The following is a 15,924-nucleotide window of genomic DNA, read 5'->3' as shown; positions in this document are numbered from 1 at the left end:
GCTTCTAATTCAGGAATGGCATTTTGTTTTGTCTCCGCGTTTGTCACTAATCAAGTAATGTTGATGTCTTACGTCATCCACAGTCAGCTGAAGTGAGAAAAAAAAGTGTTTATTACGTATGAACGTAAGGTTGATGATGGCACACTAATGCAGTAAATAATACAAAATTGTTATACAGAGAAAGAAAGAGAGAAAGTAAGAAAAAGTTTTTTTCTCAGTAAATGTAACAGATTAGTTACATTTATTTGTAATTAAATTACGGTATTCCGATGCATGCAACTTTAGTTACTCACCAACACTGCAATAATAATAATGCATTACCTTACATAATTTCACCCAATAATATAGTCTCACAAATCGTTATACTTTTATAGTGCTTTTTGTCATTTTTGGTTCGTGTGCCGAGGGTGGGTACATTTTTCTTTTTACTTCAGCATCCAAGGGTAAAAATATTGAGTAAAAGGGGGAACTTAATAATTGTTTCTAAGTCTTCAGTGGATTATTTACTCAATATGATGCGAATAATGAGAAGATTCATCATTAATTCAGTTGAATCAGAGATTAGATTTATGCATAAAATTCATACCATTCAAGATCTAATTTATCCAATTATATATATTTGACAGTGATTTTTCTCTTTTAGACCTGGTTTGTGGTAAAAGTGGTAAAAACTCAAAGTTATAATTTTCAGATAACCAGCCCAGATCTAGTCAACACTATTTTTTCGTGGCCTAAATCCCCGAATTTGCAATACATTTGAATAAAAAAGTTATTTAAAAAGGCAAAAATCTTAATTTTGAGCTTTCCAACTACCCACGCAAGTTCAAACTTAAAACTGGTTTATAGAGGCTGTGTGAAAATTAACAATGTTAAAGTTTTAGCTCAAAAAACTGAGCAATTACACAAAACCAGGCCTTCCAATCAGGAATTTCTCAGATGAAAAATTAAATGTACTATAAAAAGAAATGCATTCAAAAAGATATTTCTACCTCAGAATCTCAAATAAAAGTCAAACCGTGTTTAATATGTGTTCCTAATTTTTTATTGTTCATATTAGGAGAAACAGTTACGTAAAGATGAATGAATGTTGATCTATACAGCAAAGTCATCTTAAAGAGCAGTTAATAATAAGTATCAGAAGTGACAGAAGTAACATTAATAATAATATTGAGAACCGTGTTATTTTCCAAAGACATATATGGATACATCAAGTTAATATGTGGAGGATCAGCCAATCACTTGGCTGCTTACTGGAGACAGATTTCATCATGTAGGTCAGGGATCGGATGGTTTAGCAATATGTTAACATCCCATACTCTGATCTCTAATGTTGCCTTTAATACATTTAAAAAAAAATCACATTTCAGCTGGACCAGAAAGAAAGTCCTTCCCTTTTTGAATAAACATGTTATCGCTCTCTATACACACACACACACACACACACACACACACACACACACACACACAGAGTAACTCCCAATGGATAATGATGATAATAATAAATGCATAAAAAACAAAGTTAATATAATAACTGGTATTAAAGGTTTTAAAAAACTCTACTAAATAGTACCTGGTAACCAAATTGTTGTCTATGCTTTTTCCCTCCGGAAAAAAAGACTCTTTGTGGGAAGAAAATATAAAATGACTAAACTCTTCAAAAAAAGACAACTTTATAGATGTTTTCACACATTCATCTCCTTTAAATGTTCTCTTACATGCTCTTTCAACCAACCCTTCGTACACTCAAACACATATAAACACAAGGACAATAGAAAAATACATGTGATAAATGGCTAAAATGTCATGACGAAAACAGAAACGATGAATAAAAAAAGTTCATTTAAGTGCCATCTCCCATAAACCATTAGCTTCTGTTTATCCTTCTCCCCCTTTAGTGCAGTCTTAGCCACCTCTCGGTCTCGGCTGATAGTGACAAACCTGTTGCACGTTTGCTTGAAATGTCAATCAGCAGGCCTGCAAAGCAGTGTCATAAAAGGCATTAAAACGTCATAAGTCATACAGATCAGTAATTTAACTTGATTTGGGTGAACTATTACTATAAACCTGCTGCACTTGCAGTTCTGTACAATTCATTTGATGGAGTTTATTCACATTTTCAATGGCTATTTGCAAATGTGTGGTGACATTCTTTAAAATATCTACTTTGGTGTTCAACAAAAAGGTCTGGAACAACTTGAGGGAGAATAAATGATGACAAAAGTTTCATTTTTGGGTAAACTATCCCTTAAACAACCTTGTAGCTCACAGTTGCGCTGTCTTTATCAAAAAGTATTCATCAAAAATCAATTCTCATATGAAGAACACGAATGGGATTTGTACCTCCATAACCCGACTGGGGCACTCTAAAGTTGAAAAAGGGACAGCACTGGGGCTGGGAATTGTATATTTCTATAACTGCTAACTGAAAATGGCCACTATGACAGTTTAAGGCCTTTTTTGTGACACTGCAGAGTAAGTCTAAAGAAAGACAACTCTTAAGAGTTCATGCGCTCCTCTCCTTCATCTCTCCTTTTCTCCTTAATTTGCAAACCTGCCCTCCCCTCCTGCCAGTTTGGAAATCTTCTTCTGTCCCAAGGCAGTGTTTTATTTCCTTCCCTATTCATGGTCCATTTCTCCTCATCTCTCCTCCTCGCTCTCGTTTTCCTCACGTTCCTCTACGAGTTCATGTGCTCCACCTGGATGGCAGAGGTGGAGACGGTGAGGCAGAGGTCTTTGTGGGCCGTCAGGTCGGCCACGGTGACCGGTTTGTACTGGATCTCTCCAGCCGACACAGTCTTGTACTGATGCAGGTCGAAAGGGCAGGGTATTCCCTCTGTAACAGAGTAACTGGTTGGCGGGGCGGGGTTGGGCTGGTTCTGTGCTTGCGCCGCTGCAGCTCCGGCCCCCCTTCCTCGCCCACGACCCCTGCCACTTCCTGTGCCCGAGGGCTGAGCCGGATTGTGGCCCTGCTGGGATTGCTGGGCAGCCACTGCAGCTGCTACCGTCAGAGCGTCTGGGTTGTGTTTTCTCATGTGTTTCATCAGGTACGTCTCCTAGAACAGTAACACAAACAGAAAAACGTGTCAGAAGTAGACCTGCCTGATGAATCGTATTTTAATGCAGAATTCTCTCAATTTTTTTAATGCAAAATTGCCTGCAATAATTCTGATCAAATTGATTGGATGTCACGATTAAACGCGAGCTGGTTTAAAATCAATTCCAAGAAGTGATGATTCAAATCGGTTGAGATGCTTAGCAAATTGATATTCAATTAGGGGTAGGAGTTTATATGAATGTATGTATGAGGTGAACTTACTGTCTTTAGAAAAGTTTAGATTAACCCCTAATTAATTTAGTAATACCAATTTTTTTTTGTTATACTTGATATATTTGTTATAAATCTGTTAGATACTCAATGATTTGTATGCTTCCTCCCACACACCTAGATACAACGAGGGATGGGCGTTTTCCGCAAATATCACATTTGAATATTTGAGCTCACAAAAAACGAATATTCGAATATTCGTTTATTTAAATTAAGTTTAATGAGACAGACATTATTTTTCAGCAACATTTATTGTTTCCGTCATTTTGAACAAGCTTACACACAATAAGCTTGAACATTACACGTCGTGTTTTGTAGCTGAAAACCTTTAACAATGCGTGCAAACAAACAAAAGTACAGATTAAAGGCAAAAAAATTTAAAAAATTAAAAAGTGATCAAAGAAAAAACGTAAAGCAGCCTGCAGCAATTAGGCTATTGTAGAACGTAGCCTACACTTAACTTTTAAACTGTCAGCAAATCTTTTTTGCTTTTTTTCTGTTGTTTTACACGTTCTTGTTAAGAAATACGGGCATGTAAACATGATCGGGGGAAAGTCGGCTCCTTAGTCTGTTAACAATAAGGCCAGCTGTGGAGAAAACGCGCTCTGACGGCACAGGCGTTGTCGGGACTCACAATAACGCTGTGCTAAGCGAATATGTTTTGTGAAGCGCTTCGTGTTTTCGTTTCACCACTGAATGGGATCCTCATCTGGTTGAATACATGGCTCCAGCAAGAACTATTCCCACTCGTCTCGGCTGGACTCTCTGTAATCATCGCTGGAGAACTGGCTCAGCCTTTTCCCAAGTAGGGCTCGCTGCAGCCTGCGGTGGACATCCAACCCCGCCCACATCCAAGCGTGACGTCAGATACCCCGCCCACATCCAAGCGTGACGTCAGATACCCCGCCCACATCCAAGCGTGATGTCAGAAACCACACCCACATCCAAAGACGTCACATGCCCAACCCTGCCCACCCGGATGTGCCATCATAAACCGCGCCTATATCCGTCTACGTCACGTTCTCATTAAATTTAAAACAGGAAGAAGCTTCGAGAAGACTGAAGCCAAGGAAGAAGAAGAAGAAGAAGAAGAGAAGACTGAAGTGAAGAAGTTTGTGATGTTTTTAATCGGTAAAAGAAGGAAATATTGTTTTGCGATCGCCAGAAAGAAGAAGAAGTTGTTGTTATCTGTATTTGCCAGTTGCCCAGAAGAGGAAGAAGTTATCTGCCATGGCTGTAAGTAATGAAAAATTAGGTTCTTAGCCCAAAAGTGTTTGTCACACTCACTGTATGTCTCTGCTTAACGTTAATAGTTAAAATGGTAAAATGTACACATTAAATTATCAATGAATATTTTGTTAGACATGAAGTGAAACGATAGCACAACGATAACCGTTTTGTTATGAGCTTTAGTAAAGTTACAAAGACACGATGCTGACTTCACACAGGCACGTTATAAGGCTACCAACACTGCTGTTTTTACTTTCATAATGTCTATAATGCTCCTAACTGTATCCTGATAAAATGTATGTGCATTGATTCATCCTTCATGTTTTTTTTTATATCCCTGACACATAATACTGATCTCTCTCTCACTCACACACACACACACACAGACACACACACACTTCACCTCTCTCACATACATGTACTCCCCTGGCCCCACGCAAAACACATGGAATATATTTAATGATATACACTAACAACTCTTGCACAGTAACTTGTTTGAGCAACCACACAATTCACTATGTCTTACTATGTCTCTGTTCGTGGCAAATCTTTGTATCCTTCTATATACACATAATATTTATCATGTTTTACAGTATCCTACACCTCTGCAGTCCAAACCTGATCCAGAACGGTTCTGCTGTAATGGGGGGGTTTGAATGTCCCTGCTGGAGTTTCACCACTGAAGAGAAGTTCTCTTTTACACTTCACCTAAAGAAACCACATAAGTCATGCAGTGGAGCATGGAGGTATGGTGAGAGCATGTCTTTAGATAATGATTGGTTTTTGTGTTTTTAAATCATATATGCATGTATATGTATGTTGTATAATCTAAATATGTATGTGAATCTCAAAGAACAACAAGATGAACTGTAGTTTCTTGGGAACAAGTGAAGTGACATTCAGCCAAGTATGGTGACCCATACTCAGAATTTGTGCTCTGCATTTAACCCATCCGAAATGCACACACACAGAGCAGTGAACACACACACACACACACAGTGAGCACACACCCGGAGCAGTGGGCAGCCATTTATGCTGCGGCGCCCGGGGAGCAGTTGGGGGTTCGATGCCTTGCTCAAGGGCACCTAAGTCGTGGTATTGAAGGTGGAGAGAGAACTGTACATGCACTCCCCCCACCCACAATTCCTGCCGGCCCGAGACTCGAACCCACAACCTTTCGATTGGGAGTCCGACTCTCTAACCATTAGGCCACGACTTCCCACACTAAAGTGATGAGAATATTGTTGTTATTTATCGATGTGTGTTTTGTAACTTGCTGTGTACACTCTACACTTTTGTTAATTTTTTTTCTACAATCCTACAGGTTACTTCATCTTAAAATGAATGGCCCATGGAAGATCATTAAAACCAAGGTACGAGAATGCAATAATCAGTTTTTTTGTTCTGTAGTTTTATGTATATAAAAAAAAAATTAATTATACATTTAAATATTTGATAGAATATTCCAACCCAGAGAGAGGGACTGGATTGTGGTCTGTTCATGCTGATGGTAAGTAATGAATTACAGATTCTGAGCAGTTATGGTGATGGCAGAAGTTTAGTTTAGTTTACATGCAGTATTTAGATGAATACGGTCGTGTTATCTGTACATTACAGTAAATTGGTGTCAGTTAATTTCAATATTTGAATTTTCTCAATGGTATTTGTTGTCTGTTTCAGTATACACTATATATAGCCCTGGACTGGACATTTGACTTTAGCCAGGTGATGACCTCAAATTTTCTTTTGGAAGGTTTTCCTTTTTTATTTATTTATTTTTTCCAGAAGTTTTTTCAAATGCATTCTCAGTTTTTTATTTTGTGTTTTATCTGTTAGGATAACATCCCTCAGCTCCGAAGGTGGTGGTGTAGTTTGCTCTTGCAAAACATGTCACATCCAATGTACACACAACTGGTTAATGAAATGAAATGGATTCTTCTGCATTCAAACTACCCAGACACACTAAATGTTTCCTGCTAGAATGTTAAGCGGTAGCAAAACTTTGGAGAGGCCTCAATATTGAATGTTTAGAAATGTGTTGAATGCTTTGAGTGGTTGGAAATACTAAAAAGATGCTCTACAAATGGTCCATTTACCTAACCTTTGAGTCTGTCTTTAGGTTGTCGGAGTCCACCATCACCAAACAGCCAACTAGTACGGAAACTGTGATGGGTCAAGATGACAGTGATGAGGTAAAAACTTTTTTTTTTTTGTGAAAATAATTATAGTAATTTTAGATTTACCCCACAAACACAGTTTATTTTGTACTTTCAACAGAAGATCGAAGAGGAACTGAAGAGGAAGTTCGAAGAGGAACATAAGGGACATTGGTGTAGCATGGTGCTGGGTTCAGAGCCACTGTCAGCTGTTCCATGGAGAGGTGACAGAGCCTGAATTTCTTCAGATGGACGAAGAAAAACAGTCTAATATAATCAAAGACTACCTGAAAAGAGAGACTGAGAAAGCAAGGGATGCCTGTGTGTTTGTCTTTGACAATCGCGAGGATATGGAAACGTTCTTATTAAAATGTGTTGATGAACAGGGGCTGAAAGTCAATACCATGTTTCTGGGAGTTATTTAATTTATAATAATTTATTTACTCTACATTGTTGAATATTATTGTTTTGTGAAATAAATATAACAATACCCAGTGAAACAAGGGATGTCTTTTTATTGATCTTTATGCATCCGTAGGACTTGGACACATTTTTATATATATTTGTGTTGATGGAAAAAGGCCCAAAAGTCAATGCCATGTTACTTACATAATCTATCAAAGCAACCAATGACTTAAGCCTATGTATGTGTAGCTTAGTCTATATAGAGAACCGTCAATCCTCTCATGCAAATGTAGTTGCTCTTTTTTGCGAGGTGATAAATTTTTTTTTTCCATGCACATATAAAAAATATTAGTGTGTAGATCATAATTGTTCTTGTATATAATTAAAAGGAAAATAAAAATACTTAAAACCAAATGAAGTATATAAATTTGCCAATTTCAGGAACATTTTTGTTATTTAAAATGAAAGAAATATGAAAAATAAACCCATGTTAGGGATGGGATGGTATGAAAATTTAATATCACGATTATAGTGACTAAAATTATCACGATTATCAATATTATCACGGTTTTGTTGAAACGAGATGAAAGTGTTCAAAAATAGTTGATGCTCACACTGAAAACATTTCAGCAAGTTTTATATTTAATAATCAACAAACAACTAATAAAACAAGCAACTCTATGCACTTAATTTAAAGAAAGATTAAATTCTGTGGCATTTCCTTCCTTACAATGAAAAGTGTAGAAGCATAGAAAAGTCACTGACTTTCGCCATTCCTTCTCGAAAAAAAACAAAAAAACATTGTGCGCTGCGCTTGCGTCAGACTGTTGCTGGCTGGACATGATTTAATAGCGAGTTATTAAAACCGCGGTAATCAAACACGGTTTTAATAAAAAAAATAAAAAAAACCATACTTCCGCCATTTTTGTACATGCGCACAACACATGGGTGTTCACCTGACATCAACCGATGACGTATTTTTACGTATGGCATAGGCGTGGCGTCTGACGTCACACTTGGATGTGGGCGGGGTTGGATGTCAACCGCAAGCTGCAGCGAGACGCTCCTCGCCTTTTCCGACGAGTGGGCATTGCATCCTCTTCATCGTTGGTGACGCACCACTCGAATCAAGGAAAATGTTCTGATAATGTTCAAAAAAGTTTTTTTTCTTACTTCTCTCATGTTTTCATCGAGAAACCTGAGATGTTTGTGCCGAGGGTCTAGGGCAGACGCGAGAAGAGGAGTTTTCACAGCATTCTCCAAGTTAGCGGTGTTTATTCGTTGTTTGAGAGATGCCGCAACAATGTTCTTGAATTTGGTCACTTTCTGTGATTCTCCACGCCACATTTGAAGTACTGTAGAAGACCGTAGTTCTTAGGGGCCGTTCACATATCGCGTCTTTTGCTTGCTCAAGTTCGTTATTACCAATGTAGGCGCGCGGTATGCGCGCTCATAAAGGAAGCGACACGGTCGCGGTGCGACGCACCCGTTTTTTTCAGGCGCGTCCGCACCCCATCGAGTTAAAAACATCTCAACTTTTCAGAATGCCGCAAGTGCACCGCAGGTCATGTGACAAGAACTAAACATTCAGCTTCATCCTTTCCCGTAACAACGTTGAAAGCTGAAAAAATGAACTCAGTCGCACAAATGTAACAGGCTCTTCAAATATGCTTCATTCTTTGTTAATGTTTTTCAAAGATTCGTTTTCGCTGATCGTGGATTCTGAATGCATTGCCACAGATTTCGCTTTTGCTTCGCAGTTTTTCGTTTGGAGTTTTGACACAAACCTCTCGTGGGGGCGGGGTTAACAGTGGTCTACTCTGATTGGATAGTGAGCTTTTGATGGACAGGTGCTCTCTGATCGGCAAGTACAGACGTCACTCAGTGGTGCGCGCCGCGCATATAGAGCATCACAGTCCCGCCCACAGCTGGTGCCGGAAGTAAAAATTCAATGCAATTTCTGCATTGACATTTGGGGTATAAGCCATAAAAAAGTAACCATACACGGTAGACTTAAAACCAGCTACGGCTGTACTAAGCGATAGTATATGCTCATATAAACGCAAAAGGATCATGGGGCACTAACCTTGTTTTGATATAAATGCCTTTTATTCGCGATGTCTTGGCTAAGTACTTCATTACCCACAATCCTGAACAATCCCACAATCCTACAGTGATGCATTTGATTGGTGGAGCTCGTGTAACTGTCTGGTTAAACTCCGCGAAGGTCCGTGAAGACCGAAGATCATTAATAAAAAAATAAAATAAAATAAATCCTGTATTGCGTTTTTGCAGGGTAGACTTATCAGTGCAATCATGATCTCCTTGGCTGCCATGAGAGTTTTGCAGGGAGGTTGGTAACGTTAGTTAGCATTATCGTCCACTTTAGCAAGGCTAATGTAGCCATCATATGGTACGAGTCATATCAAGCATTTTATAATGCCACTGTCAGAACAATATTTAGCCTAGGCATACCTTTTTGTGCATTTACTGAACATTTGTGTAATGGCAACGACATGTGTTGACGACTGAGCGGTGATTGCAGTCAGGTACAAAGCACTGCACCATGTTAACCACTTTCACAGACGCACACAATATAAATTACACGATGATAAATATAAAAATCAATACACAATACCTATATAAAACACTATTTATTTACACGATTAATACTGAAAGAATTGCTATTACTGCACATTCACTATATAAAATAAAATTCACTGGAGGAAAAAGTTCGCGCGAGCGGCCGTCATCAGACTTGGAAGCATAGACAGTAGGGCTGGGATAAACGATTATTTTTTAAACGATTAATCTAGCGATTATTTTTTCGATGCATCGATTAATCTAACGATTAATTTTTCCAGACCGATTCGATATCGATTATCTCCCCATTAATTGACTACTAACAATTTATACATGTTGATTTACATATCTGAATGAAAAAAACATGAATTCCTTAACATTGCAATATATGTTTATTGCTCTTAAAATTACAAAATAAAAGACTGACTAAGAATGCATTACTTTGCACTTGTATAGAGATAGCATTCAATAAAACCTTGAAGCCTTGAAAACACATAGCTTACTGAAACAAGCTTACTGAACACATAGGGCCTAGCTTACTGAAAAAAAGGTCTTCTTTCAGATGAAAATAACAACAACTTGATGTCTAGCATTCAATAAAAAAGTTCACCCAAAATACTTGTTTAGAGCAATTGAAAGAATACAGTAACCAATGTAAACTTTAGGGCTTTAAGCTAATACAGAGAGTGCTTTTCCAAAAAATAAAAAATTACAGTGGGAGCCAGCAGCCTGTCATGGAGAAAAAAAAATCTCTGAATGCTCCACGTGAAACTTTGGCGTTCCGCCCTTTTTCTTTCGTGTCTAATGATTTTGGTTAACATGCTGCACGAGGGAGAGAGAGAGAGAGAGAGAGCGAGAGCAAGACAGCGCTCGTGTAGTCTGAAGACTGTGAGTGCGCGAGCGCGCGTGAAACTTGGGTGTTTCGCCCTTTTTCTATCGTGTTTAATGATTTTGATTAATATGCACAAGGGAGAAGGAGAGCAAGAAGCGCTCGTGTTGTTTGAAGACTGTGAGTGCGCGCGCACAGCCGGGGCTCTCTCTCGTACGCGCCCTGTCATGCGCAGCACAGTCATTATATTCTACATATTCTCCGATCAAATAAGGCTTTGACAGCCGCCAAAAAAAAAAGATCAATGCAGAAAAACCCTTGGATTGGTTATATAACTTTGGACAGAATGTTGATCCGGCCATCGCGTATATTCAGCGCACATAAGGCAAACGTTTTTTAGAGAAATAAAAACAGGTCGACGAATCGATGCGCATATTTTGCGTCGACGTATTTTTTGCGTCGACGTCATCGATGACCTCGACGCGTTGTCCCAGCCCTAATAGACAGTAAAAGAATGTTTGGAAGTCGCTCAAAAGGCTCGTTCGCGGTTGTGGCTTCAGTCGAATTCAATGAGGAGCGGTGGTTTATGGGATGAGTAGTTCCTGCGCTCGAAATGAAAATATGTACACAGTCTTGTACCTTTGACTTTTTTTGGATTTTCTTTTAATTTTTTCACTCAAAATGATATGTTATATGCTTATGAGTTCAGCCGTAGCTGGTTATCCTCAGACATGCTCTAAAACTCTTTAGATACGGATTTTTCCGAAAGTCAATGGGAGAAATGAATGGGAAATTTACTTCCGGCACCAAAGCTCTCTCGGGCTGTGGGCGGGACTGTGATGCTCTATTGAAAGCTCTCGCAGTGATTAAATCGGGTCTCTACCAGACAAAGTGAAAGACATTTATTTTAAGCTCATACACAGGTTCTAGCCTGTAAAGAAGTTTATACAAAGATTTATATCTGACATTGATCTTACATGCTCTTTTTGTTCGAGTTCTGAAGAAACTGTACACTTATTTTGGTCATGTCACTACACTCAGAAACATTGGGATGATATTGGTGTGTTTGTCAAGTGTACGATTTTGCCAGGCTTCTCAGTACATATGAAAAACATATTTGGGTATTATGACTCTGACCCCACAAACGAAAATATCAGTTTTGTTATTAATTTAAATTTTTGCCTAAACAAATTTCACATTCACAAATGCAAATTTTCCAACTGTATACCTTTCTTCCATGGGCGTCAGTTTGGTTTGAAATGTGGTGGGGACAGAGACGCATTCAGAAGTGCATTTTCAGAAGTGGTGGGTACAATGATGCATTTTTTTTTCTCTTTCGCGCAGGTCATGTTTTGAAATACGTCCTGTATCTTATTAATGTAAATAAATAAAAATGTATACAAAAATGTGATGATGTCCGACTTGTTTTATGAAGAAGAAAGCCGTACAAAGCATTAGACATATGATATATGACCCACTAATCTGCTTCATATCATCATATAAGTACCATGTTGACAATATGACATGGCCATGACGTGGTTTAATGTACCTAAACAATGATTACCAATTTTCTCTTTCATGTTGCTTTGTTATAACCACTGAAAACGGGGAAAAAAATCTAACCCAAAATCGGGCCTCGCTCTACATTATCCCGCTTATTACATGGCTACCCACCAAATAAATCAATAATTTGACACAAAATATTGATTTAAAAAAGAGTTTATTGATTTAAACACTTATTTGTATTGTATTGTATTGTATACAATTGTATTGCTTCCGCTAAAGAAAATAGTTCCGTCTCTACGATTAGAATCCTGCCGCGTCCACAGCAACGCTCTGTTTTTCATGGCAACGGTGTTATTATCAAGAAATAACAGACAACACAACTTAAGCACTACAAATTTTATCAAGATTGAAAAAGCAAAAATACGTGTAGCACATGAACACTATTGACTATCACACCATGATCTGAATGCTCTCAATTCACAACAACATGCATCCATCCAATCTACATCAGGCATTTTGACTAAAACTTGATCCATTCCTCATCATCATCATCATCATCATCACAACTATTTCAGAATTCAGCAATAGATTCAAGCAATAATTAAACAAGATACTGACTACTCAACAATCATCTCCCCCAACACTTGCTGTATGAACGCAAACCGTAACTAGCTAATTAAGTTGGTGGCTAAGGAAGTCTAACGTAACATTAATTGCAAGAGAAGAATTAAAACAGCCGATCCCTTGTGTGCAAATGCACAAGACCTAGCTATAATACCAGCAAATCTTAATAAACATAAGTTATCGCGTCTTACCTTTGTGTCAATGGTCTGCAGACCCATGCTGTGTGTACAACAACATCCATTTGTTCTACAGGTTATCACTTTGATATGTTATAGTCCATGGCACTAGGATGCAACCTTGTGATATTGTATGAAGGCTAAATGACTTGCTCGTCTATGATACATTCGCCAGAAATTCTGGCCAATCCCAACAAAGACTAGGTAGCCTCGTTCCCGCTCGTTCACTGTCCATTTCAAACTGTCAACTCATTTGAAAAACATTCTTTAAAAAAAAGAAGCGCGATAGTCATATAGACGGTTTTATCGGGCGCACGCGCCTGGACCTAAGTTAACTTCCGGTCTGTGTTGTGTATATCGGTCTGGCTGCAGTGCCTTCTACAAACGCGGTTAAAGTCAAGGCGATGAGTAGACTGAGGGCTCAGGTGGTTGTGCTGCGGGATGTGTTTCCCATACATTTATTTATTTTTGGAAACTCACCACAATTTTAAAACTGATCGATTTTCAAAAAGGCTTCGCTGAATAAACATGAGTAACGTTATGTACTGCACGTTTAATAATAATAATCCCTTACATTTATATGTTTAAATATCAAAACGAGGCACAGGTGTTTTTTATATCGCTGTATTTCTGAAGGAAGACTTGCATGTTATATGCCTGATAAAGCAGCGTGTGTGCGCGTACTTTGTTTACAGCTGTTACTGGGGAAACCTCCATTTCTCGCGCTTTATGTCTATGCTTTAAAACATCTCCTATTGGCAAAGAATGGATTTGCATTCTCATTAAGTCCGCCTGATCCATGCAGCAAACATATTTTGTTTGTTATCAAAAAATATCTACTCTAGAGGGACTTGGCTGTTGTTATTGATTCTATTTGGAAGTCTACCGGAAGTTAAGTTAGGTCCGCAAAAGCGCGCATGCGCAGTAACGTTTGTTTATGTTGTTGCCGTTGAAACCGTCTATAGAGAAAATAATAACAGTGACACGATGACTCCCCCTCCCCCAACCTAGAACGTATCCCAATGTTACAGTTGTTGCAGTTTTAATGAACAGAAAAGCGTGTAGCCATCGCAGCAGCAGAACTCGAGGTTTAAAAACCCTCGAGTTCTTTTACTTTAAAAAAAAAAAATAAAAAGTGGTGGGTACAAAATGACTCACGCGCCCCCCCCGTCCCCCCCGAAATCGACGCCTATGCTTTCTTCTCTGTTTTTCTAAAAGAAATGGAAAACTATTTGAATGTAATCTCAGTGTCTAATAATAAGAAAGTTATAAGGACTGTTAGAATTTGCTAGAATTTTTACACAAATTGTAATTTTGTTTAGATTTTTTTTTTGTGGTTGATATTATGTGATGTATGTTTATACTTTTGTATGTTTTTGTTCTCTGCATTAATAAAATAATATAAAAAAAAGCTCTCGCGGTGATTTGTATGCAATACGTCAGGCCTTGTATTACTAAATATGTAAATAATATTTAAACTTCGATCGTCTCAGTAAAGCTGAGCTCTCAGGAGACAGAGACACGGAGCGGCATCATCTTCCTCCTCCGCTTGTCCTTCACTGTCTATGGTCCTTCAAAGCAGCTTGAAGTAAGCTTGTGTTACTGAAGTAACCAATAACATCGATACAAGTTTTTAATGTTACAGAGTGCAACAGTTTGTTGCGGGTAATTATTGTCATTCAGTAACACAAGCTTAATTCAAGCTGCCTTGAAGGACAAGAGCTCATCTTTACAGACTGAGACGATCGAAGGTCAAATATTATTTACATATTTAGTAATACAAATCACCGCGAGAGCTTTCCAATATGCGCGCCACTCTCTGGTGCCACTGAGTGGCGCCTGTACTTCCCGGTCAGAGAGCACCTGTCCATCAAAAGCTCACTATCCAATCAGAGTAGATCACTGTTAACCCCGCCCCCACAAGAGGTTTGTGTCAAAACTCCAAACGAAAAACTGCGAAGCAAAATCTAAATCTGTGGCAAAGGCAATCAGAATCCACGATTAGCGAAAACGAATCTTTGAAAAACATTAACAAAGAATGAAGCATATTTGAAGAGCCTGTTACATTTGTGCAACTGTGTTAATTTTTTTCATTTTCATTGTGTTTTTCTTCTTTTGTAATGGCATATTTTTGATAGTTTCTGAAAAAGTTACGTTCAGTTTTATAAAGTTTCGTACATTTTTATTGAAGCAAATGTAATTCCATAGTTTCTATGTCTGTACAAGTGTTTTTGTATTTGGCACTTGTAATCATTGTCACATTCTTTACTAGCATAATAAAAATTAAAATAAAAAAAAAATAAAAGTTTAGATGGTATTTTTTTCTTTTCATCTTGCCTCTCTATAATGCATATTAAAGTTAATAAGTGCAGTGCTGTTTTGTTTACAGCGGAAACCAAGGAAACGCTTAAAGCTCCACCTGCTGGCAGAGAGTGAATCTGCATCTCGTTCAGCTCGTCTGCTGTTTCTGTTTCATGCAGATATTTATGTATAGTTTCACAAAACTGAAGTCAAATAATTCTGTTTTTGCTTTAAATTTTGAAATTATATGATCTAATTCAGATTAAAACCTGCTCATGCTACATGTATGCAACATCTTTGTTTGGATCATGATTAAAATGCAGTGGTTGCCTCTCATTTTAAATGGAAAGAGCACAGACAAAGCTTATTTTATTTATAAGAAATGTATTTTATTTGTTTTATTTATTTGATTTGGGGCTTGTTTTAAAATTTTAATTTAGTTTTGTTGTTTATATTTAAATTTTGTTATTTAGCATATGCTTTTATCCCAAGCGACTTACAAATGAGGACAACAGAAGCAATCAAAACCAACAAAAGAGCAATAATATGCAAGTGCTATATCAGTATATTATTATTATTAGTGTTATATTTAAATTTCACAAAGAACTGTGCAGCATTTTGTCCAAGCAATAATAAAAGGACACATTTAATTTATAATTTGTCTTAAATCTCATTTTGTAAAAAAAAAAAAGAATCGCGAATCGAACTGTGAAATCAAAACCATGAATCAAATCAAATCATGAGTTGAGTGAATGGCTACATCCCTGTAATTTTAGGTGAATAAGAACA

The 15,924-nt window shown here is 37.8% G+C and overlaps 1 protein-coding gene across 3 annotated transcripts in view; it reads right to left on the bottom strand.

Annotated features, from left to right (window-relative positions):
• Positions 1–2,122: 2,122 nt before the first annotated feature.
• LOC132103940 (zinc finger protein 384-like) overlaps positions 2,123–15,924 on the bottom strand; it is a 30,919-nt gene continuing 17,117 nt past the window's right edge. For all 3 annotated transcript variants that reach the window (XM_059509035.1, XM_059509032.1, XM_059509034.1), the window contains one exon: positions 2,123–3,053. In XM_059509035.1, coding sequence (XP_059365018.1) covers positions 2,676–3,053 — 378 coding nt within the window. In that variant the 3' untranslated portion in view covers positions 2,123–2,675. The remainder of the gene's footprint in view (positions 3,054–15,924) is intronic.

This window comes from Carassius carassius, chromosome 25, assembly GCF_963082965.1.
Source record: "Carassius carassius chromosome 25, fCarCar2.1, whole genome shotgun sequence".
Lineage (NCBI taxonomy): Eukaryota > Metazoa > Chordata > Actinopteri > Cypriniformes > Cyprinidae > Carassius > Carassius carassius.
The sequence above is the reverse complement of the archived record's forward strand: the minus strand, read 5'-3'. Positions and strand labels throughout refer to the sequence as shown.